We start from the raw sequence: 25,988 nt of genomic DNA on the forward strand, positions 1-25,988 counted from the left end.
ACAGCTTAAAAATACGGGGTAGACCATTTAGGACAGAGATGAGGAGAAACTTCTTCACCCAGAGAGTGGTGGCTGTGTGGAATGCTCTGCCCCAGAGGGCAGTGGAGGCCCAATCTCTGGATTCATTTAAGAAAGAGTTGGATAGAGCTCTCAAAGGTTGTGGAATCAAGAGTTATGGAGATAAGGTAGGAACAAGATACTGATTAAGGATGATCAGCCATGATCATATTGAATGGTGATGCAGGCTCAAAGGGCAGAATGGCCTACTCCTGCACCTATTGTCTATTGTCTATTCATTCACAGGCACTGAGGTTTCTTTCTACACCATTATCCAACATGGAAGAGCACTAGTCTGCATAGCAAGGCATCATATGCTAGCTTAATCATTCTGGCACATTATAACCTACAAGTGTTGTATCATCTCTCAATTTCCTTTTACACAACTTGAATGCTTTGTCATGGTCTTTTGTCCAAAATCATGAAACTCCATTCGTCAACAGTTCATTGAATGGGTATCGAAGGTACAAACACAGTATAAATTTACCAGAATAAAGACCTGATTTCAGAAATATTCTGAGGTTGTGATGCATTTCACAATTTTTGATCCTTACTTGAAGAAACACTAGATGGCAGCCTATGAAATTGAAATAGTGCCATAAAGACTTGTCATTTAACTCAAGTAGAAAGTAAACATTTTTCGACTTTAAAATAATCAGATGCTTGACACAACAGTGAACAAATCCTCAAAATTTGGCAGAATATTGGATTATATTATAGAATCTAGTTTTTATTTTAGTATTTTATAATCAGTATCTTATAAATCCACACAAAAACATTATATAATTTGCCTTTTGTTCTACTCTGTGGATGTAGTAGAATTACTTTGTTCAACGTTTTTAATATTGTGCTCTGCCTCCAGCCTTTGCTCTTGCTCTATTTGTTCTATTTACTTCCTTAGGGAATTGGACAAGATCTGCAGTAAACAAGTCTCACATTCCTTTGAACCCTCATGCTGGTCTTATATTCTTGAACTGGTTGGCAAGTTTAGACATCTGAAGATACTTGGTGATCGAGCTATTTTGTGTTGAGTTTTGATTTGATGTAAACCATCTCATTTCAGTTTCACTTCAGTATTTTTGATCAGCTCCTTCTGAGCGAAGCTGTTTTTTGGCCCTTCAGTGCAATAGTAGGTACGTGCTGCCCATTGCTCTTTGCAAATAAGAAGAACATTCATCCTTTCCATTACGCAGATTTTGTCTCCACCAAAGCTTCATAACATAATGCATGATTTCTCCAACTAATGCTGATTCAATTTTGAACTGTACAATGATTCAGGAATCACACTGATCGATGCTCCATGCCATCCTCATCCATTCAATGTTATTCGAACTATGGTGCACTGTGAATTTTCATTGGACAGCTGTGAGCTTCTTATTGTGCGGATGTCCCTTCTCCTTGAAAATGCAAATGCTTTACTTTTTAAACTACAAACAAACCTGCCCTGTAAAGTTCTCTTTTAAAATTCCCAAATTACAATGGGTGAACAACATTTTCAATGCCACAATAAACTCTCCATTATCCTCACTGGGTAACTGATCCCTTGTTCTAAATGATAGCTTTTAGCAAGCTCCCATGACTGGACTTGTAGTGTTCCTCAAGTTTGTACAACATGTCAGACAGTGGGGTACCTTATGGATTAGCAGGGGTGAGCAAATTGTTGAGTGTTACATACGCTTCTAGGCCTGCATTGATCAGAATTATCGGTATTTGTCTGTCCCTCACAGCCGGATTATCAGGAATATCCAGGATATTATTACCTGTGAAAAACATCTTCAGTTGCTTCCACGATCAAGGCTGTATTCTCTCAGTCTCCCAATGATACCTGTTGATGCAGCCAACTTCAAAGATCAGTCCACCCATGTGCACAAACAGTCTTTCCACAGACAGCAAATTTTTTAAAACTATTTCTCCGCAAAACATAAGCTCAGATTTCCTCTACTGGCTTGCTGAAAGCTTAGTGTTGAGATTGTGTTGCTGGAAAAGCACAGCAGGTCAGGCAGCATCCGATGAGCAGGAAAATCAACGTTTTGAGCCGGAGCCCTTCAGAAGTCCATTCCTGGTGAAGGGCTCTGGCCTGAAATGTCGATTTTCCTGCTCCTCGGATGCTGCCTGACTTGCTGTGCTTTCCCAGCAATACACTCTCAACTCTGATCTCCAGCATCTGCAGACCTCATTGTCTCCTTGCTGAAAGCTTATCTAACTCAAACTTGTTCAGATAGGGTTATCCATAACACCAATCATCACTAATTCTAATAGCTTTCTTAGACAGACTAAAACAATATGAAGCATGTGATGAGCCAACATTGAACTAAAAGAGTTTATTCTGTATGTACATTTTACAAATACCAGAAGAGGGTGCTATTGCAAATCACAACACACTTAACAAGACTTAGGTTCCAATATTTCTGCCTGTACAATCAAGAAATAGATTGTTAGTGAGGATGTGGCAAATGTAGAGAAAGGTCCATGAAATATAGTGCATATGCAATTGTCAAAGGATAATCAGCAAAGTGTCTATTCAGCTGCTGGGGTTTGTACAGTGTATGTTGTGAACAATATATTCCTTTTGATAAATATTTCTCTGGGTTAAGAAGAGAGTCGATGGTTGTTCCTCATGCTGGAAGGATATTCATTCATTACTTCAATATTTATGTCAGTTCAATGGTGACAATATTGACTGTGAGAGACAACACATAAATTTGAACACTGTGCAGGGCAAGAACCATAAGATACTTCAGTAAGGTATCAGCCAGATTGATATCAGAAGATTTTTTTTCCCGTGGAGCAGAGATTTAGTATAAATCATCAAAGAACAAAAGGACTCATTTGTAAACACAAACTTCTTTGAACTTAAAACTGCCTATCACAAAAGATGGTCTAAGTTGCATTCGGTGCAGTGTTTTTTGAAAGGAAAGTGATTTGGGTGTTCAACTGTTCAGGAGAACTGACCCAGGAATGATGAGCCAAATGGCTTCCCTCTATACTGTAAGATGTTATGATTTTAAGTCAGCATTAAAATTAGAAGATGTTCTTTGCCTTTTAAAATGGAAAATATGGCCTGCATTTACACTTTATATTCATTAGAATGCCTTTATTCAGCCACTTTAATCCTTTATAAATTACCACAACAGAGCTAAAATTGTCATTAATAGCAGAGAGATCATTTCAAATGACCAATTTTCAAGCTGCTCTTGTAGACTGTAATTTTAGCTGTTTATTAGAATTGCATCATCACATCAGAAAACTAACTTAAAATGTTGAATAGCATTAGTTTGAAATTATTCTCAAGCCAGGTTATGCAACAATTCAGATATTTTGAAAACAAATAATCTGGAAAGGGTGGGAGGGTCTTTTCTGCTTCATCCTCTGTGAGTGGAAAAAAACAATATCCAAAGATTTTGGAAAGAAATTCCAATTCAAGTGAAAACTTAGGTCCAACTGACTAGCTACTGATTCAGGATCTTCGGCAGTCAACAACAATGTGAAATCATCATCAAAAATTAAAAGAACGGTAAGATCACCTTATTCCATCATTGTGGTTCAGACTGTTTGTCCAAAGAATTTGCTCCATTTTACTTTTGTTTTTTAGCCAATATATTTCTGCAGAGCTGCCTATCTTGTCCATCCTATTTATGTATGAATATCTATATGTTTGGATCTAAAAGGAGTATAGATAAGCATGAATTCTAATATTTATAACCTGCTTTGCCACTTTTTTTAAAGGATAAGTTTGTTTACAATAAGTAAGAATTTTTTTGTTTATTGACGTAATGTCATGAGAGTTTTTTTTGGTCCGAGATAGCTGTTGAAGTCAGGCAAATTAACCACCATGATGATTTAATCCGTCATGTTTACATTTGTGATAGCTCGTGGAATAGTGGGACTTCACATCAAGCATACCCTTCCCATCAGGATTGTGACACTGACTATAATGAATGAGGAATGATTAACGGGGAGGAACTGTAGTTGGTTTTAAGTATACCTATACATAAATGAACTAGTCTTACTACTGCATATTTGTGTTTTCAACTCACTTAAAACACCCAAATTCTCGGTTTGGGGTGCTTGAGAAGATTAAGTTGGGACTGTTGGGGTTGAGTGTGAGGACTCAGTCATTTTCATTGTAAGTCTCATGCAAATTGCTCAGAACAATCTTACAGTGGAAACGAGCAAGAATAAAGTTATGCTAGTGGGCATTGGCTCAAGAGCTAGACACAAGTGGGGATTCAAGGGATTGATCCCTGCTTGAATGTAACATGCTGGGGTGATCACCAAACAGATGACATTGCTTAGAGGAAGCAGAAAGGTTTGGAAGTGTCCAGGAATCCTAATGGAGATCAGGATATTTTTCCTTGCCCTTCTGACGCAAAAGAAATTTTCACTCTGCTGTTTCTTGGTTCTCTGGTCGTGGTATTCTGGCTAAATTTCATTTCAGTGCTCATTCATAAATTCATAGATTCAAACAGTGGAGAAAAGACCCTTCAGTGCATTGAGTCTGTACTGACAAAACTACCACTAAACGTGCGCTAATCCCAATTTCCTGCACTTTTTTGCTCTAAAGAAAACAATCCAAACCTGCCTAGTCTTTCCTATAGCTCAATTTCTCCACCTCAATCAAAATTCTGATGAACCTCTTCTCCCTCAGTGCTATTACATCCTTCCTGCCATGAGATGACTAGAACTGCACGCAGTACTCCAGTTGCAGCCTGACCAACATTCTGTACAACTCCAATATTACCTCCTTATTCGTATACTCTATGCCATGACTGATGAAAGCAAGTGGCCCATAAGCCTTCTTAACTGCCTACTCATGTGCTCTGCTGACCATCAGGGATCTGTGAATAATTATCCCAACATCCATCTTTTCCTGTAAGCTATCTAGTGTCCTATCATTCATTAAATCCTGAGTCATCTTGTTTCCTCTTCCAAAGTGCATCACCTCGCACTCATCAGGATTAAACACTATCTGCCACTGTTCTGCCCATCTGACCAACCCATCTATATCTTCCTGTAACCTACAACCATCTTTTTCGCTATTAAGCACTTTGCCAATCCCGGTGTCATCTGCAAATTTGATTAACATTCCCCCACATTTTAATTCATATCTTTTTATATAATGAACAATAAGGGTCTCGGGGTCTCCTTATGATCAGAGAGACAGGGGCAGCAACTGGGGGGAGAGGGGGACAAAGAGGCCTATAGGGTCCCAGTACTAATAATGTGCCATGACTTCAACGTTCAGTGCCAATCTCTTGCACTCCTGAATGATCATTTTATTGACAGAAAATGGTTTCCAATCAGAATGCATTGGAAGGTGGCATGTATCCCTGACTGTCATTGTTGCTGGCCTATTGTTAGCTAAGTTGGCTGGAAGGCTGGCTTGCAGAGAAAATATCATAAACACCAAAACGAGGGTTGGTGTTTCTGCCTGAGGTCATTGTGAAGGACCTTCCTTCTCAACCTCATCCCTTGACTAATGAATGATGACCCTCAACTTAATATCGCCACCAGTGATCATTGCTAATGAGACAGCAATGTAGGGTTCTTTGGGGTAACAGTCACTTTCACATCTAGCTAATTGATTCAATTGTATCACTGAGCTGGGACACAATCATGGCTTTCCTTTCCCCTTGTAATGAGGAATAAAGATACCAGTGAAAAGGTAAACTCCGGATAAATGAGTATTATTTCAGCAAATGGGTAAAAATGTTGGTACTGATTTTGGAACAAGTAAACAAACTTATTTCTGTACACATGGCCTAGCAAAAATGAAGGTTTACAAACTGTCTCAAGAATCAGTTACTCAAAGATGATTTGTGCTTATAATTCTCATTTATGATTTAATTCTGATCAAAGTTTGCAGACCTGAAGATTGTGAAAATGCTGTCCTTTGAACAAGTTATTTCAGTGATTGATACATTTGAAATAAGAATAACAGGAAATTGAGATATAGGCATCAACAAAAGGAGTGATTTGAACTAAATTGCCCCAAAATTGATCAAACACCTTTCTCAACTGCAGAGGTTTGTATGTGATCCCAATACACAAGTAATATGCAAACGTAGTGCTACCTCCTCAGGTGTGTTATTGTACTACTGGCCTGAGCAGGTGCTGTCTGAGCACCCAGCAAGGGGATGAGCAGTGCACACTGATATACAGTGAAGAAGACAGCTTGTTCCTCCTAATAACAGTCTCTGAACACAGTGGAACGTAGCTGCAGCTATTATTGATTATAATGATTATACAATCAAAGCATCTAGAATATGAGAGAGGTCCAGGATTTACAGATGTGGAGCTGGAGACCATAGTTTTGCATGTTGAAATAACAATGGGAATGTGGGGGCTGGGAAGAAGGGGAGAAGAAAGCAGGAGGCTGTCAAAGTAAACTGTAAGCAGAGAGTTGGTGCAGAAGGCTAATGGGGTCAATACCCAATGTCTGGCCTGACAGCTATGTCACAAGAGGTTCAATGACCTCCATAGCTAATCAAGGTAATGAATACATTTTCAAATAACATTACTTCCCCACTGTAACAGAATCTTTCATATTGTTCAGTGGATCACAACTCATCACCAGTTCCTAGCAATCAGGTTCTGACAGTATTTAAATGTATCAACTCACATTCACCTGCACTTCAGTGATTCCAACCAGACATCCAGATTCTGCTGTTTTGTACAACATTCACTCGAAACCTAGATAACTTTCTGGGGACCTGACATGGCAGATGGTGGAATTCAAAATCAATAAAACTCTTGAATTAACAATGTAATGATGACTATGAAACTGTCGCTGATGACCGGAAAAACAAATTGCCATCTGGTTGACTAATGTCCTTTAGGGAAGGAAGCTGCCATTTTTACCTGGTCTGAGGGCAGTTACGGAAATGCAATAAATTCTGGTTTGGCCAACAACACCACATTCCTGAGCAGGAATTTTTAAAAATTTACCTATGGCAGTCTTACTATCAAAATACAGTGAAACACCATTAATACTATGGTGGCTATATCCACTGGAACCTGAACAGAATTAGTCAGGGCCAAAGATGTTTGCATCACCTAACCAATACAGAGTAGATCCCTGTACTTGTGTTTGGCTACAATAAAGCCAACAGTATCGGCATTGCTAAAATATTGAGAATTCCAGTGGGTTTCTAACTATGTCCAGTCTTAACTCCCACTTCACCCTCATCCTGCTAACAGATGTATCAGCTCCGGCACAGTCGGGAGAGGCAGGAAACCTCTGGTCTTCCATCCCACCACCCCATCTTTCATCCTAAACTTTCCCTTTTCAATTTTCTGATTTCAGACACTGTTGTGAAATTGTCATTTATCTCGGCAATGATTTTATGCATTTACTGGTTGGAAACCACTGGCTGGGGTTTTAAAAAGTCGGATTCCAGTGGGTTTGAAATGGCTGAGAACCTGCATTACTCTACATGATAACTCTGAAGCCATTAGGTGGAGCCAACATATCTGCCAGGACCCATCAAAGATAATGACCCAAGTAGCTTGTGAATGAATCCCATCATCTAAAACATTAGCAGGATAAACTTGAAATCTATCACCTACCCCACTGCAGCAGCACAAGGAGAGAGAAAGTGACAACGCAGCATCGATAAGGAAGCTTTACCTGACACACTGCTGTATGCAGCTTAGAGCTGCTTTTTTTGTCAGAATTTACATGTAAATGAGTCACCAGGTATGAGGGGAGTATAGCCAAGCCAGGGATAGAAAACATGGTTCAGGTGCCAGCTAAGAAGTTGTAGAGGAGATTTAGCAGGATGTTGAGTTTTAGTTATGAAGGATGGAGAGTTTTAGTTGTGAAGAGAGATTGCATATACTGGAGTTGTTTTCCTTGGAGCAGAAGAGATTGAGGGAGGGACATTGAGCTGTATCAAATTATGAGGGGCATACATAGCATAGATGGAAGAAACCTTTCCCCTTTGTGGAAGGATCAATGACCAGGGCGCCTAAGTTTAAAGGGAATATGAGGAATTTCCTTTCACCCAGAGAGAGCTGAGAACCTGGAATTCACTACCTTGTAAATGTAGTAGAGGCAGAAAACCTTATAATGTTTAACAAGCATTTTGATTTACACTTGCAATGCCAAGGCATATAAAATTGTGAGCCAAGTGCAGGAAAATAGGATTAAAATACTTAGGTGGTTGATTTTGAGTGGCACAGACTTAATCGGCCAAAGGACATTGTTTAGGGCCTTTTTCTAGAGCGCTTTGACTCTGCAATTCACAGCAGGACTGTGATTCACAGAAGGATGAATCACTCATGAGATCTGCTACAAGGGTCCGAAATGAGTAATTCAATCAGGTGATGTAAAGAACAACACTGTTGAGGAATAACAGATGAATGGTTCAACATAGGCCTGTCAGGGCACTGCCTAGGAGCAGAGAGATGTCTGGCTTCCACTTGACAACTTGTATTGCATCGCATTTGGAAGTAGCGCTCAACAATATAGCAGCACTAATGACTAGCATTGTGGTTGAGTCACCGTTATCACTGTAGCGCTGATCGGAAGTCAAGCAACATCTCATAGCCAAAATAGAAGTTCAGACTGAGGTCATGAAGGTCATACTTTCTGCCAGTGGTTTCACAGTGTAGCTATATTCAGTGTTCAAAATTCAGCAGCCAAATTCCCACAGCTGTCCAGTGAGCTGTGCTCCAGCAGATTATCCGTGTCATTGAGGTGTCACTCCATTGAAGGACCAACATGGAATACCAATTTGCTGAGCTCTCTTGGGATGACAACATTCATCCAAATGACAGCAGTCACTCCACCAGTACTCTCGTGGCTGTTTGTCATCCAACCATCCCATACTGTTGACCACAGGACCACACTACGTTAATGCATTTCAAAGCCAGATCTTCAAAGCCCAGAGTAACTCAAAAGAATCCTGTCTGGCTGAATATGGCTCAGTGAGGAGTGCTCTTACATCTGAACTGTAATGTTCTGGGTTTGAATCCTATTCCAGGCTTTCAATGCAAAAACGTTCGCATTGACCCTATCGTACTGTACAGAGGGCAGTGCTGCACTGTTGGTGATACTATCTTTTGGATGAGACTTTACATAAAGGTTGCATCTCTCTTGTCAGGTTAATGCAAAAGGATCCCAGGACATTATTTCAAAGAAACAAAACAAGACTTAACTATCGCCAGTGTCCTGCTCAATATATATCCCTCAATCAACATCTTCTAAACAGATCCTTTGATTTTTAGTTTATGGGAGTTTGCTCCTATCTTTACTACATTACGCTTTAAAAATGTTTTACGAACTGTGACATTCATTGCGCCATCATTCATTATGACAGACACTATATAAATGCGAGTATTTATTGTTTCTCTCGTCACCCAGTAAAAGGTAGCAGCTTCTTTCCTTTGTTCTATTCCGTACGAAGATAAGATTATTTCTCTTCAGTGCCACACTGACAATATTCATCATCTCCATTTCTACCACTCTTGTAGGTAGCCACTGCCAGGCCATTACCACTCACTGCATAATCTATTCCTTCCTTATTTCTCTGCTGCCACTCTTGCCCAAAGGATTATATCTGTGTCTCCTAGTTTTTACACATTTGTTTTACACCTTTTCCTTGTCTACCTTACATAAACCTGTCTAAATCTTGCATGTCTATCAAATCTTCCCTCAATCTCCGATGAAGAGTCATCTAGACTGAAAACATAAGTTTGCTTTCTCTCCATAGATGCTGCCTGACTCACTGTAATCTCCAGCACTTTTTGTTTTCAGTACTGAGTCCAGCAAATGCATTAATTTTCTCCTTCCCTCAATCTCCTTTACTCCAAAGAGAACAGCTCCCACTTCTCCAACCTAACCATAGAGCTAAAATCCCTCATTCTTGGAAACATTCAGGAAAATCTCCTCAGCGTCTTCTAATCCTCCGTCAGGTGTGGTGACTAGAACCAAATTCAATATTCTAGTTATGACTGAACCAAAATTTCCAAAAGATTCAGCACAACCTCCCCGCTTTTCTACTCCATATCTCTTTTACAAAGACCAAAATCCCATATGCTTCAGTAATTACACTAAGTCCTGTCAGCATCAATGATCTGTGCCAATAAACCTCTAAGTTTCATTGGCCCTGATCACTCATTATAACTGATTCATAAAATCTATATTGCTTCTCCTTATCCCTTTTGCTAAAATAAACACCTCACACTTCTCTGTATTAAATTCTATCTGCCACTTGTCTGCCCACTCTGCTGGTCTATCTATGTCCAACAGACCAGTAAACCATTCAGCCTGTCTAGTCTGTTCCATAACTAAGTCCATGGCTAATCTGATCATTCTCAACTCCAAGATCTTTCCTATCTTTCTCCCCATAACCTTCATTTCCCTTACTGATTAAAAATCTGTCCATCTTAGACTTGAAATACTTAGTGACCCAACCTCTACATTAAGAATTGCATCGATTCACTATTCTCTAAGAAAATAAATTCCTCTTCATCTTGTCTTAAATGGGTAATCCCTTACACTGAGATTATGCCCTCTGGTTCTAGGCTCTCCTGCAAGTGGAAGCAACTTTTCTGCATCTACTCTGTCACTAAGAATCTTATGTTTCAATAAGGCCTCTTCTCATTCTTGTATCGTCCAATGGTTGCAGGCCCTACCTACTCAAACCCTCCTCATAAGACAGTCACTCTATACCTGGTATCAGCCTAGTGAACCTTCCTTACATGAGGGGACCAAAACTGTTCACACAATTCCAATTGTCATCTGACTTGTGCCTTGCATAGTTTTAACAAGGTTTTCCTACTTTCATACACCATTTTCTTTGGAAAAAAAAGGCCAATATTCTATTTGCCTTCCCTATTACTTGCTGAACTTGGATTCATGCTTCAGGATTCCCAACTCCCTCTGTTCCTTGACTAGGAGACGGTAAGAATTGCAGGTGCTGGAAATCAGAATCAATAGATGTACAGCTGGAAGAGCACAGTAGGTCAGACAGCATCCGAGGAGCAGAAAGGTCAATGTTTCAGGTTAAACCCTTTATCAGAACTGGGCAGGGGGAGGGGAGCCCACAAGTAAATGGAGGGAGGGATGTTGGACTGGAGGTAGGGTAGGTGGATGCATTTAGGGCATTATTGTGGTTGGTCAGTGGGAAAGGTGGAGCAGATAGATGAGTGGGAAAATGGACAGGTTAGAACAAGTCAGGAAGAAGAGGAGGAGTGGGGCTAGACCTGGGATAAGGCTGCGGGAAAAGGGACTTTGAAGCTAATAGAGTCGATGTTGAGGCCGTTGGGCTGTAAGTTTCTGTCTGACACCTCCTCCTACCGTTCCCTTGACTATGACCCCACTTCTGATCACTAAGCCATCATCTCCCAGACCATCAACAACTTCATCACTTCAGGAGATCTTCCATCTACAGCCTCTAACATGATAGTTCCGCAACCCTGCACTGCCCATTTCAATCTTCTACCCAAAACGCGTAAACCTGACTGACCTGGTCGACCCATCATTTCTGCCTTCTCTTGATCCTGCTCCACTGAGCTCATCTCCTCCTACCTTGACTCTGTTCTTTCCCCTTTGGTCCAGAAATTCCTGACCTTTGTTTGAGACACAACCCATGCCCTCCACCTCTTCCAAAATTTTCAATTCCCTGGTCGCCAACACCTCATCTTCACATGGATGTACAGGTCCTTAACACCTGCACCCCCACACGGAGGGCATAGCAGGCCTCTGTTTCTGCCTTTCCCACAGACCCAGCCAGATCCCTTGCACTGACACTCTCATTCGCTTGGCAGAACTGGTCCTCACTCTCAACAATTTTTTATTTGATTCCTCCCATTTCATTTAAACTAAAGGAGTAGCCCTGAGCACCCGCATGGCCCCAAACTATACCTGCCTCCTTGAAGGATTCGTGGAATAGTCCCTTTTCTGCAACTGCACGGGAACCATCTCTTACCTCTTCCTCCGCTATATCGATGACTGCATCAATGCTGCCTTGCGCTCCCGCGAGGAACTCAAACAGTTCATTAAGTAACCTCCCACCCTGCCCTCAAATTCACCTGGACCATTTCTGACATGTCCTTCCTCTTCCGGGACCTCTCCGTCTCCATCTCCAGAAACCGACTCACCACTGATATCCATTTCAAGCCCACTGACTCCCACAACTACCTTGACTACATCTGGGAAATCTCTTCGGCATCTTCTCATCCCCAGTCAGGTGCGGTGACTAGAACCAAATTCAATGGTCTGGCTATGACCAAACCAGAACTTTCTAAAGATTCAGCACAACCTCCCCGGATTTGTACTCCATACCTTTTTTACAAAGCCGAAGATCCCATATGCTTCACTAATTACACTATGTCTTGTCGGTATCAATGACAGTGCCAATACATCTCTAAGTCTCATTGGCCCTGGTCACTCATTATAACTGCTCCATAAAATCTAGGTTGCTGCACCCGCCCTCCTGCAAAAATGTTATCCCATACTCCCAATTCTGCCACGTCCATCGCGTCTGCTCCCAGGAAGGGGCGTTCCAATCCAGCACATCCCAGATACCGTCCTATTTTAGGGACCACAGTTTTACCTCTTCAGTAATTAAGGATGCCCTCGACTGCATCTCCTCCATCACCCATACTTCTGCCCTCAAATCCCCTCCCCCCAACAAGAATAGAGTCTCCTTAGTCCTCAAATACCACCCCACCGATCTCCAAATCCACTGTATCATCCTCCGACATTTCCACCACCTACAATCAGATCCCATCACCAAAAAGATATTTCCTTCCCTCTCCCATCTGTTTTCAACAAGGGCCACTTATTCTGGGCCTCCCTCGTCAACTCTACACTCCCCACCATACCCAGTAACTTTCCCTGCAACCGCAAGAGGTGAAACACCTACCCCCACACCTTCGCTTTCCCCTCCATCCAAGGCCCTTCCAGATCCGACCTGCACATCATCTAACCTGATCTATTGCATGTGTTGCTCCTGATGTAGTCCTCTCTATATTGGGAAACCAAACGCAGAGTCAGGAACTGGTTCACAGAGCACCTGCTCCCCAACACGCCCAACACACCCCCACCTCCACCCTCAAAACCCCGGTGACATGTCTATCCTTAGCTTCCTCTGTTGTTACTGAGACAAATGGAAGTTAGAGGAACAAAACATTATATTTCACCTCAACAGCCTCAACATCGACTTCACCAGCTTCAAAGTCTCTCCTCCCCAGCCTTCTGTTCTGTTGCCTTCTATAGTCTTTATCGATTTAGATAATATGTAGCTCCTTTATTCTTCCAGCTAAAGCATACAACCTCACATTTCCTCATATTATAGTCTATCTGCAAAGATTTCCCCAATCTGTTTAATGTCCATAACCTCTCACTGTCGTAACTTGTCTTCCTATTGGCAATAGTATATTCAGTTCCCTCCGGGATTGCCTGGTCCACTCCTTCTTCGATCCCAATACACCTCCATAGCCCTACGACATCTTTCCCTGCAACTGCAAAAGGTGTAACACTTGGCTGTTTATTTACTCCCTCCTCAGTACTTATGGGCCCAAACACACCTTCCAGGTGGAGCAACGCACTTCACTCAATCCAGTCTACTGCCTTCACTGCTCATAATGTGGTCTCCTCTACATTAGGGAAACAAAGCATAGGCTGGGTGCTCGCTTCACAGAACACCTAAAAAACCCATTAGCTTCTGGTTGGCTGCCACTTCAACATACTACCTTGTTCCCTGGCCAACATCTCTGACTCAGGCTTGGTGCAGTGCTCCAGCGAAGCTCAGCGCAAGAACAGCATTTCATTTTCCGCTTTGGAACTTTATAGCCTTCTGGACTCAATATTGAGTTCAACAGTTTTAGGGCTAAGGCACATACTCCCATGTCCTTACTCCAAACTTTACACATCAGGCCTTGTTATCACATCGTCCACCACGCAATGTTAGCCACTAATAGTCCCCTTTAGAAGTCATTCATTCTCCTAGGCTGACCATTATCCACTCCTTTGTTGGTCCAACTCTTTGGGCTCTATCTTCACCTATCGTTTACTCCTTAACCCCTCACCCCACCCTATCTTCTGCATAAAAAAAACTTTTTCCTAGCTACCATCAGTTCTGAAGAAGGGTCACTGTACCCAATACATAACTCTGATTTCTCTTTGCAGAAACTACCAGACCTGCTGTGATTTTCCAGCAATTCCAATTTTTGTTTCTGAGCACATTCACTTCCTTCATCTTGTCATGTTGCACCCAATTGATATCGGGCTTGCTGTTCACCACTCCACCAACTTTGGTATCACCAACAAGTTTTGAAATGTTACTCTTTATTCTGAAAGGGCTTGATAGATTGGAAATGGAAAGACTGTTTTCTCTTGCGCAGAAAAACATAACTGGAGGCCATCAATAATAAGATGGTCACCAAGAAATCCAACAAGGAATTCAGAAGACACTTAATTACCCATAGACTGTGATAATGTGGAAAATGCTATTAGAGAGTGATTGAAAAAAGTAGCATAAATGCATTTAAGGGGATGCTAGATTACTATAGGAGGAGAAAAGAATTGAAGGTTACAATAATAGATTTAGATGAGAAAGGCTCAAGTAGAGTGTTGACATTGACTGGTTGAATTGAATGGCCTGTTTCTTTGGTTATGCAATCTGCTTAATCCTATGCAATGCAAATATTGTGGACAGAAGTTCTTTTTACTTGAATCATTAAGGACTCCTGCAAATTGGTTTAAAATTATTGAACAAAATATACATTCTGTGGAAAACACCAATCAAATTTGAGGGGACAACAATTCACAGAAGAAAGAACAAGAAAGGAACTGCAGTAATACCTTTATGTTCAGATTCATTGTTGGGTGTGCCAGCATCCCTTTGTTCAAAAGAGTCAGCAGACATGCTTCTTTCCCTCTTGCCCTTCCCTTTTATCGCACTGCTTGTCCCCAGTCCTTGCCCATTTTTTAGTCCCAGATTTCCTCCCATGGCAGCTTTTGAGCCATGGTTCCCACTCACGATCAATGAATCACAAGGTGAGGCCTGTGGCTGGCTGGTGCTACCCTGCTTCGCTTGATTAGACAATTTGGTGTCCAGCTGTGATGCACATAAAGGAGATGTCACGGGAGATGACCGGACTGTGGCCTCCTCCTTGGCTTTTGGACTAGAAACAAAGAAAAAAAAAATAAAAACATAAACATACTCGCAAATAGATTTTTTTCACCCTCCTGGTTGTTACTTATTCAAGAATATCCTTTCAGATATATGTAAACTTTGAAGGACAAAAAAATTTCACCCTCTGGCACTCTTCTTGTCACTCTTTGCGGTTATTTATGATTACACAACAATATAACAACTGTTGTATTTCATACTTTGTAGCACCATTGGAAATGGAGTAGGCTATTTCAACCCTTGAACTTGTACAATATTCAGTGAGATCATGGTTGACTGCGACCAAGCCCACAAACTCACCTTTGAGTCACGTCCCATTTTCACATTTGGTGAGCAAAAACCTAGTAATCTTAAATTTAGAGTATGTAATTGATCTTGAATATACTTCGTGGCTTCTCTGTACCTGTATCTTATTCAAAATTAGGTGATTTATTTTGTATTGGCTCTCTCCATTCTTCTACCCAATGTGAAATATATTTTGCCTGTTACTATTTTATACCATTCCACATGCTTTCAGGCAAAATTCCTGAAAAATCAATTAAGATAGTCTGGCCCCTGTATCCCGATGGTTGAAAAGTGTCTAGCCAAGCCCTGTTCTCTCAATTCTCAAGTGGTCAAGATCCAGGAGCTTATGAAAATTCTAAAAGGCATCAAAATCTTTCTTTGAATCATGGCAGCATTGACATTAATGACTGTCAGCAGCTTGCGGTGGCAACATAACCTTTGATTAATGATAACATCACTGGATTAGTAATCCAGAGCCCAAGTTAATATTATATGGATGTGGGTTCAAATCCCATTATGGCAGATGGCAAAATTTGAACTCAAAAGAAGTCTGGAAATAAAGAGATATAGTCAATTATTGTAAAAACCCATCTGATTCACTCATGTCCTTCAGGGAAGGAAATCTGCCACCTGAGCTGATCTGGCACATAAGTAAATCCAGAACCACAGCAATGTGCTTGACTCTTAATTGCCCTTGGGGGAATTAGGATGGGCAATAAAAGCTGACCTAACCACAGACATCCATGTCCCATGAGCAAATAAAAAAAAGCTGTATCATACTCTGAGTTCAAAAGCCTATGGCAGTAGCAATGAAGGAAAGAAAAGGAAGCAAATCCTGCACTCCAGATTCTATCACCTCATTGCATATTCTGCCTGAAATATCCAAGAATTCGCGGGTTGAAAATGGGCCTGATCAGTGAATGTTGAAATATTCCTTTGTATACCCACAACTAGATCACTGATATATATAACAACACAGCAGCAGTCCCAATATAGACCCTTCAGGGAGAGCAATGCCCTCCAGTCTGAGAAACAACCACTTGTATCTGCTCTCTGTGAACTGCCCAACCATTCTCCATATAGTCATTGCCCCTTTCATCTGTATTCACATAGACTCTAATTTATCAATTTAAGTTCTATAATTAACATTTCATTCAGCATCAATTGATGTTTGGAGGTGAGACACAAACTTACTTGTGTGTGTGTTGAGTTTATAATCTCCATCGCAGATTGTGTAAAAGCTAAAGGCAGATGATGTTTCATTATTCATGGAAAGAGTTTCTCTCCATTTATCTCATATGTTCTCCTTAATATCTTGAAAACTTTGCTTCGAACAATTCTTAGTAAACTTTCTAAATTCTCAGTAATACAATGCTATGTCATGCACTTTTTCCTTAACATGTAACTCTAAAATCAATCTGATGATATTATGCTGCAAACCCTCACAGCTGATCTAATTACCTTGACTGACTCCAAAAACCTTTAACACCAAGCTTAGCAAAAACAAATCTACTTCTGTTTGAAAAACTTTCAAAAGACTGGGCTTCCACCACCTTTTGACAAAAAGAGTTCCAAAGACTCATGAATCTCTGTGAAAAACAATTTCTCCTCATCTCTGTTATCAATGAATGACCGCTAGTTCTAGATTTTCTCACAAGAGGAAATTTGATTCCTGTATCAATTCTGCCAAGACCCTTCAGGATCTTATTTGTTACAATTAATTCATCTCTTACTCTTCTCATCTCTACATATAAAGCCTAGCCTGATCAACCTTTCCTGATAAGACAAGCCTCCTCTCATTCCAGGTATTAGTCTGGTAGACTTTCCATGAAATACTTCCCATTTACATTTTTCCTAAAAGAATGGTGAACAATACGGTTTATAATTTTTCAGAAACGGTCCCTCTGTATAAACTCTTGATGAGGGTTAGTTAGCTCAGGTGGTTACACAGCTGGATTGTGATGTGTTTTGAACAGCATGGGTTCAACTTATTTACCAGCTGTGATTGCCATGAAGGACTTACCTTCTCAATTGTGACCCTCAGTTTAAACCCACAACAAGTTATCTCACTCAAATGAACGACAACCTCCAAGACAAGCCAATTTTACTTTCAATTCCCCTCACAATAAATAATGGCATTCTGTTAGTTTTCCTAAATTGTAGATGTAACTGCATATTAACCTTTTGTGATTCATGTACTAGGACACTCAGATCCTGCTGCATCTAGAGCTCTGCAATCTCTCGCCATTTTGATAATAGGCTTTCTTTTCAGTCTTTCTACCAAAATAGGTAATATCATATTTTCTCATGTTATAACACATTTGCCAAAGTTTTGCTCACTCAACCTATCCACATCGCTTTGCAGCTTTATTACTAGATGTTGTCCTTTTTTTAATTTTTAAAATCTGTGTTTGTGTGTGAACTGGATGTGTCATTTTGAGGTTAGTAGATAATAAAATTCCTTTTTACCATTCAAGAAAACCTTACAATTGGCTGTTTCATTTTGCCCAGCACTACATTTTAAGTCAAGCATGACAGCTATGCTTTAAAAAAGTCTTTGTGGTGGCTGACCAAGGATATTTAAAAAGTGGAATTAATTTACCCCACCTCATATAATTGTAGCATTTGATTTTAAAGTTCTCATCCTTGTTTTCAAATATTTCAATGGTTGTGTCCCTCCATATAATCTATTCCAGTCTCACAATTTAGGACTAGCAGAGGTAGCAGCACAGAGGAAGCTGCTATGGGAGGCCTCAACATTGACTCTGGACACTATGAAGTCTCACGCCATCTGATCAAAGATAGCCAAGATCACCTCCTGTTGACTACCACACGCTACCCTCTCTCAACTGATGACACTGTGCTCCTCCATGTTGAACAACACTTAGGGAAAGCACAGAGAGTGGCAAGGGCACAGAATTTATTCCTGGCAGGGGGCTTCAATACCCACCAACAAGAATGTCTCACCAGCAGCACTATTAATCAAACTAGTCAGGTTCTAAAGGACATAGCTGCTAGAGCAGGTTTATGGCAGGTAGTGAGGAAATTAACAAGAGGAAAAAAGATTCTTGACCTCGTCATCACCAATTTGCAAATGTGTCTGTCCTTGACTGTATCAGTAGACTGACCAACGCATAGTTATTGCGGAGATGAAGTCCTATCTTCATGTTGATAATACCTTTCAATATGTTGTATGGCACTATCTCTGTGTGAAGTGGGACAAATTTCAAAAAGGTCTAACAACTCAAGAATCAGCACCTGTGAGGCACTTCTGAGCCATCTGCAGCTACAGAATCATGTGCTAATACAATCTGCAATCTCATGGCCCAACACAACATCCTTACTTCCGTTACCATCAAGTAAGGGGATCAACCCTGGTTCAATGAACAGTGCAGGACAGCATGCCAGGAGAAGCCCTGGGTAATAGTAAAAACGAAGTATCAATTTGGTGAAGCTACAAAACAGGACTACTTGCATGCCAAACAGCAAATGACAGACAGAACTACTCTAAAGTGGATAATCAAACAACTCACTGGAGGAGGAGGCTCCACAATTATCCCCATCCTCAATGATGGAACAGCCCAGCTCATCACTGCAAAATATAAGGCTGAAGCATTTGCTACATTTTTCAGCCAGAAGTGTCAAGCAGATGATACATCTTGGCCTGCTCCAGTGGTCCTCTGCAACACAGATGACAGCTTTCAGCCAACTCAATTCACTGCAAGAATCAGTTGAATAATGTAAAGGCTATCAGCTGACAACATTCTAGCAAGAATACTGAAGACCTGTACTAAAAAATAGCCGCAGCCCTGGCCAAGTTGTTTCAGTATAGCTATAACATTGGTTTCTAGCCAACAATGTTGGAAAATTGCCCAGGTATGATTTGTACACAAAAAGCAGGACAAACCCAACCTAGCCCCATCTGTCTACACTCATCTATCAGTAAACTGATGGAAGGTATTATCAATAATGCTAACATGTAGCACTCGCTCAACAATAACCTCATCACTGACACCCAGTTTGGTTCCACCAGAGTCACTCAGCTCCTGACCTCATCAGCCTTGATTCAAACATGGACAAAAGAGCTGAATTCCAGAAGTGAGGTGAGAGTGACAGCACTTGACATCAAACCTGCATTTGACCAAGTGTGGCATCAAACAGCCCCAGCAAAAGTGGAGTCAATGGGAAACAGGGAGAAGACTCTCTGCAGTTTGGAGACACATAGGGCATAAAAGAAGATGGTTGTCATTATCAGAGAGCAGTCATCTCAGCTCTAGGGCATCTCTGTGAGGGCTCCACTGGGTAGTGTCCTAGGCCCAAACGTTTTCAGCTGCTTTGTCAATTACTTTCCTTCTATTATAAGATCAGAAATGGGATGTTCATCGATGGTCGCACAATGTTCCACAGCTCAGAAATTGAAGCAGTCCATGTCCAAATGCAACAAGACCCGGCAATATCCAGGCTTGGGCTGAGAAGTGGAAGTAATATTTGCACCACACAAATGCCAACAATCACCATCTCCATTAAGAAACAATCCAACCAGGACTCCTTGACATTCAATGGTTTTACCATAGCTGAATTCTCCACTATCAACATCTTGGGGGTTACCATTGACCAGAAACTGAACTGGTCTCGCCAAGTAAACACTGTGGTGACGAAAGCACCTCAGAAGCTAGGAAAACTACAGTGAGTAACTCCTTTCCTGCTTCCCCAAAGATTATCCACTTGTCAGGATTATGATGGAATACTCTCTCCTTACCGAGGTATGTGCAGCTCCAACAACATACAATAAGTTTGATACCATCCAGGACACAGTAGCACGTTTGATGGCACCATATCCATAAACATTCATTCCCATATTGATCACTGATGATCAGTAGCAGCAGTCTGTACCAAATACAAACTTCTCTGCAGAAATTCACCAGAGATCCTTTTGGCAGCACCTTCCAAACCTACAATCACTTCCATCTATAATTGCAATGGCAGCAGATATATGGGAAAACCACCACGTGTAAGTTTCCCTCCAAGCCACTTACCATTCTGACTTGGAAATATATCGCTGTTCCTTCACTGCCACTGAGTCAAAATCCTGGAACTCCCTCCCTAAAGGCATTGTGGGTCTACCTATAGCACACAGACTGTAGCAGTTCAAGAAGGCAGTTTGGCATTACTTTCTTAAGAGTAACTAGAAATGGACAATGAATGATAGCCCAGCCAATGACGCCCATGTTCCCCGAGAGAGTGAGGAAATACTCTGAGATAACAATTAAAAGAACTGCCGATGCTGTAAATCAGAAGCAAAAACTGAAGTTGCTGGAAAAGCTCAGCACATCTGGCAGCATCTATGAAGAGAAATCAGAGTTAACATTTCGGGTCCAGGTGACCCTTCCTCAGAACTGATGGTAGTTAGGAAAATGTTGATTTATATGCAGAAGATAGGGTGGGGAGAGGGGGCATAGAGTAAATGATAGGTGAGCTCAAAGAGAGAGGAGAACTGTTGGACATACTTTAAGGAGTGGACAACAATCTGGCTAGGAGAGTGATAGCTGTTAATGGAGACTGTTAGTGGCTAACAATAGGTAGTGTGTAATGTGGGGTTGGGGGCTGGGACATGGGAAAAGTCATGCTCTAAAATTATTGACCTCGATATTGAGTCTGGAGGGCTGCAGGGTCCTCAAGTGGAAAATGATGTGTTGTTCTTCCATCTTACACTGAACTTCACTGGAAAAATACGGCAAGCCTGAGGCCGCGACGTTGGCCAGGTAACAGGGTGGTGCGCTAAAGTGGCAGGCAACTGGAAGCTCAGGATTTCTTTGCAGGCAGAAAGTGGGTGTTCTGTGAAGTGGTCACCTATTCTATGCTTTGCTTCTCCAACGAGAAGGTGACCACATTATGAGCAGTGAATGTGGTAAACCAGACTGTGTGAAGTACAGGTAAAGTGTTGGAAGGTATGTTTGGGCCCTTGGATACTGAGGAGAGAAGAGATGAATGGCCAGATGTTACACCTTTGGCAGTTGCAAGGGAAGGTGCCGTGGTACTGTGGGTTGGTGTTGGGAGTGAAGGAAGAGTGGACCAGGGTGTCCTGGAGGAAACGGTCCCTGCAGATGGTGGATAAGGGAAGGGCATCTCGCACGAGGTGGTGGAAATGGTACCTGATGATCCTCTGGATGTGGATGCTGATGGAATGGTAGTTAAGGACAAGGATGATCCAATCACTGTTGCGGGAGGTAAAAGGGGGGTGAAGGTGGAAGTGCAGGAGATGGGTTGGACCTGGTTGAGGGCCCTGTCAAAAACTGCGCTGGGGAATCCTCAGTTGAGGAAGAAGATGGATATTTTGGAAGCTCCCTTGTCGAAGTTGGCCTCATCGGAACATATGTGATGGAGATGGAGGAACTGGGAGAATGGAATAGAGTCTTTACAGGATGCAGAGTGTGAGGATTTATAGTACAGGTAGCTGTGGGAGTCGGTGGGTTAATAGTGGACATTAGTGTCCAGTTTATCTCCAGAAATAGAAACAGAGATGTTGAGGAAGGGAAGGGAGGAGTCAGAGATAGACCAGATGAAAGTGATGACCTGGTGGAAATTGGAAGCAAAATCAATAAACTTTTCCAATTCCAGATGAGAGAGGGAAGCAGCTCCAATGATATCCTCAATATATTGGAGAAAGAGTTGTGGTTATGAAGAAACAGGCATAACTAGGGCCCATGTGGGTACCCATGACCATCTCTCTGACCTGAAGACACTGAGAGGAGTTAAAGGAGAAGCTATTCAGGGCAAGGATGATCTCAGCCAGGCAGAGGATGGCAGTGGGTGGGGACGGTTTTAGGCCTTTGTTCCAGGAAGAAGCAGAGAGCCCTGAGACGATCCTGGTGGGGGATGGACGTGTAAGGGGGTTACACATTCGTGGTAAAGAGGAGGAGGCTAGAAACTACAAACTGGAAATTCCAAAACTGGCATAAATCATCAGAAGAATCATAGATGTAAGTGGGCAGGGACTGGCCCAGAGGAGAAATGACTAAATCAAGGTAGGAAGAGATGAGTTCTGTCAGGCAGAAGCAGGCTGAAACAATGAGACTGTCCGGACAGTGCTGTTTGTGAATTTTCAGAAGGAGGTAGAAGTGAGCTGGGCAGAGCTGGGGGACTATCAGCTTGGAGGCAGTAGCAGGGTGATCACCAGATGAGATGAGGTCAGTGACTGTAGATGATACAATGGCCTGATGTTCATGGTGGGGGTCATGGTCCAGGGAGATAGAAAGAGGTATCTGAGAGCTGGCGCTCAGTCTCTGCAATGTTAAGGTCAATGCCAGACTACAACAATACTAACCTTATGGGCAAGCTTAATAACAAAGTCAGAGTTGAATCTGAACGCATGAAGAGCAGTCAGTTTGGAAAGAGACAGGTCGGATTGGCTGAGGAGTGCAGAGAGATTGAGGCAACCAATGTCACATTGACAGTTCTCAATTAACAGATTGAGTGCACATAAAAAACCAGAATGAGGGGTCCAGGTAGAGGGAGAGTGTCGTAATTGGGTAAAGGAGTCTGTGCGACAGGACAAGGACTCTTGTCCAAGAAATGGGCACCTCACAGCACCAGGGTCCCAGGTTCGATTCTAGCCTGGGGCGACTGCCTGTGTGCAGTTTGCACATTCTCCCCGTGTCTGCGTGGGTTTCCTTCGGGTGCTCCGGTTTCCTCCCACAGTCCAAAGATGTGCAGGTTAGATCAATTGACCATGCTAAATTGCCTATAGTGTTAGGTGCATTAGTCAGATGGAAATGGGTCTGATTGGTTTACTCTTCGGAGGGTCAGTGTGGACTTGGTGGGCCGAAGGGCCTGTTTCCACTCTGTAGGGAATCTAATCTAATCTATTCAAACCTGGCGGAAGAAGAGTTCCCACAGTTACCTGAATTATACATCCTCACACCCTGCTTCCTGTAAAGTCTCCATTCCATTCTCCCAGTTCCTCCGTCTCCACTGCATACTTCCGATGAGGCCAACTTCGACAAGGGGACCTCTGAAATATCCACCTTCTTCCTCAACCAAGGATTCCCCAGCACCATTGTTGACAGCGCTCTGACCCATCTCCTATACTTCTACCCTCAGACCCTCTCTTCCCTCTCGCAACAGCATTGGGATTCCCCTTGTTCTTACCTCCATCCTACCAGCATCCACATCCAGAGGATCATTATAGAGTCATAGAGATGTACAGCACAGAAACAGACCCTTCGGTTCAACTTGTCCATGTCACTCAGATATTCTAAAGTAAACTGGTCCCATTTGCCAGCACTTAGCCTATATCCCTCTAAACCCTTCCTATTTATATACCCATTCAGATGCCTTTTAAATGTTGTAATTGTACCAGCTTCCATCACTTCCTCTGGCAGCTCATTCCATACACGCACCACCCTCTGTGTGAAAAAGCTGTCCTGCAGGTCCCTTTAAAACTTTTCCCCACTCACTCCAAACCTATGCCCTCTAGTTTTGTACTCTCCCACCCCAGGAAAAATACCTTGTCCATTTACCCTATTCATGCCCATCATGATGTTATAAATCTCCATAAGGCCACCCCTCAGCCTCCAGTGCTCCAGGGAAAACAGACCCAGCCTATTCAGCCTCTCCCTATAGCTCAAACCCTCCAATCCTCGCAACATCCTTGTAAACCTTTTCTGAACTCTTTCAAGTTTCACAACACCTTCCTATCGGAGGGAGACCAGAATTGCATGCAATATTCATCCACCTCCAGTAATTTGCCACCAGCAGACACATATTTCCCTCCCCTCCCCTGTCTGTCTTCCACAGGGACTATTCCCTCTGGGACACCCTGATCCACTCTTCCTTCACCTCCAGCACCACCCCACAACCCCACAGCATCTTCCCTTGCAATTGCTGAAGGTGTAACACCTGCCCACTTACCTCTTCCCTCCCTGGTATTAAAGGGCCCAGATATATCTTCCAGGTGAAGCAATATTTTACCTGCACTTCACACAATCTAGTTTACTGCATTCACTGCTCACAATGTGGTCACCTCTACGTTAGGGAAATGAAGTGGGCGGCACGGTGGCACAGTGGTTAGCACTGCTGCCTCACAGCGCCAGAGATCCGGGTTCAATTCCCGCCTCAGGCGACTGACTGTGTGGAGTATGCACGTTCTCCCCGTGTCTGCGTGAGTTTCCTCCGGGTGCTCCGGTTTCCTCCCACAATCCAAAAGATGTGAATTGGCCATGCTAAATTGCCCGTAGTGTTAGTTTAGGGGTAGGGGTAGGGGTATGGGTGGGTTGCGCTTCGGCGGGTCGGTGTGGACTTGTTGGGCCGAAGGGCCTGTTTCCACACTGTAATGTAATGTAATCTAATCTAATCTAAGTGTAGACTGGATGACTGCTTCGCAGAACACCTACATTCTACCTCCAAGCTTCCAGTTGCCTGCCACTTTAACACACTATATTGTTCCCTGTTTAACATCTCTACCTCAGGCTTGCTGAAGTATCCAGCGAAGCTCAGTGCAACCTGGAAGAACAACACCTCATTTTCCGCTTGGGGACCCTGCAGTCCTCCAGACTCAATATCGAGGTCAATAATTTTAAGAGCCTGACTTTTCCCATGTCCCAGCCCCCAACCCCACATTATACACTACCAATTGTTAGCCACTAACAGTCTCCATTAACAGCTATCACTCTCCTAGCCAGATTGTTGTCAACTCCTCTATATCACGTTCAATAATTTTAGGGCCTGAACTCTCCTATGCCCTAGCCCCAACACCACACACCAGGCCTAGTAAGCACACAATCTGCAATGACACGCTACCCATTGTTAGCCACTAACCATCTCCATTAACAGCTATCACTCTCCCAGCCAGATTGTTATCCATTCCTTTGTTTGTCCAAAGTTAAAAATCACACAACAGGTTTATTTTGAAGCACTAGCTTTCAAAACACTGCTCCTTCATCAGGTCGTCGTGGAGAATAAGATTGTAAGACACAGAATTTATAGCAAAAGTTTACAGTGTGATGTAGCTGAAATTATATATTGAAAAAGACCTGATGTTTTGTTAAGTCTCTCTTCTTTTAGAATGACCATGTTGGTTTCAGTTCTTTCATATATAAATCCAAATTTTTCTGTCCAACTGCTCTTCTCTCTCTTGAGCTCTATCCCCACCTATTGTTTATTCCGTCTCCCCTCCCCCCACCCATATAAACCAACATTTTCTAACTACCGTAAGTCCTGAGGAAGGGTCACCTCGACCCGAAACATTCATTCTGATTTCACATCATAGATGCTGCCGGACCTGCTAAGCTTTGCCAGCAACTTCTGTTTTTGACATTGAGATAACAGTGTTAACAAATTGTTGCTTCGTCGGCATTCCTGATTCGGATTCCTCCAGCACTGGAATGTGTACCATAGGTTACCTCAGTTCTGAGCTCTTTCTCGAATCCCTTCCTGAAGTCCCCCCTCCTTTTTACCTCTTTCTTCCTTAAAACACACTGCTTAGTTCTGACCTTTTCAATC

General features: G+C 42.3%; 1 protein-coding gene across 3 annotated transcripts in view; it reads right to left on the reverse strand.

The window, feature by feature from the left end:
- The window catches only part of bcl9 (BCL9 transcription coactivator), a 175,372-nt gene that overhangs the window by 92,403 nt on the left and 56,981 nt on the right, over positions 1 to 25,988 (reverse strand). For 2 of the 3 annotated variants that reach the window (XM_043691452.1, XM_043691453.1), the window contains exon 5: positions 14,873 to 15,195. In XM_043691452.1, the coding sequence (XP_043547387.1) occupies positions 14,873 to 15,195 (323 nt within the window). Of the gene's footprint in view, positions 1 to 1,817; positions 1,846 to 14,872; positions 15,196 to 25,988 lie in introns of those variants that run through there. The other variant, XM_043691454.1, reaches the window with a different exon arrangement.

The sequence above is a fragment of the Chiloscyllium plagiosum genome, chromosome 6 (genome assembly GCF_004010195.1).
Source record: "Chiloscyllium plagiosum isolate BGI_BamShark_2017 chromosome 6, ASM401019v2, whole genome shotgun sequence".
Taxonomy (NCBI): domain Eukaryota; kingdom Metazoa; phylum Chordata; class Chondrichthyes; order Orectolobiformes; family Hemiscylliidae; genus Chiloscyllium; species Chiloscyllium plagiosum.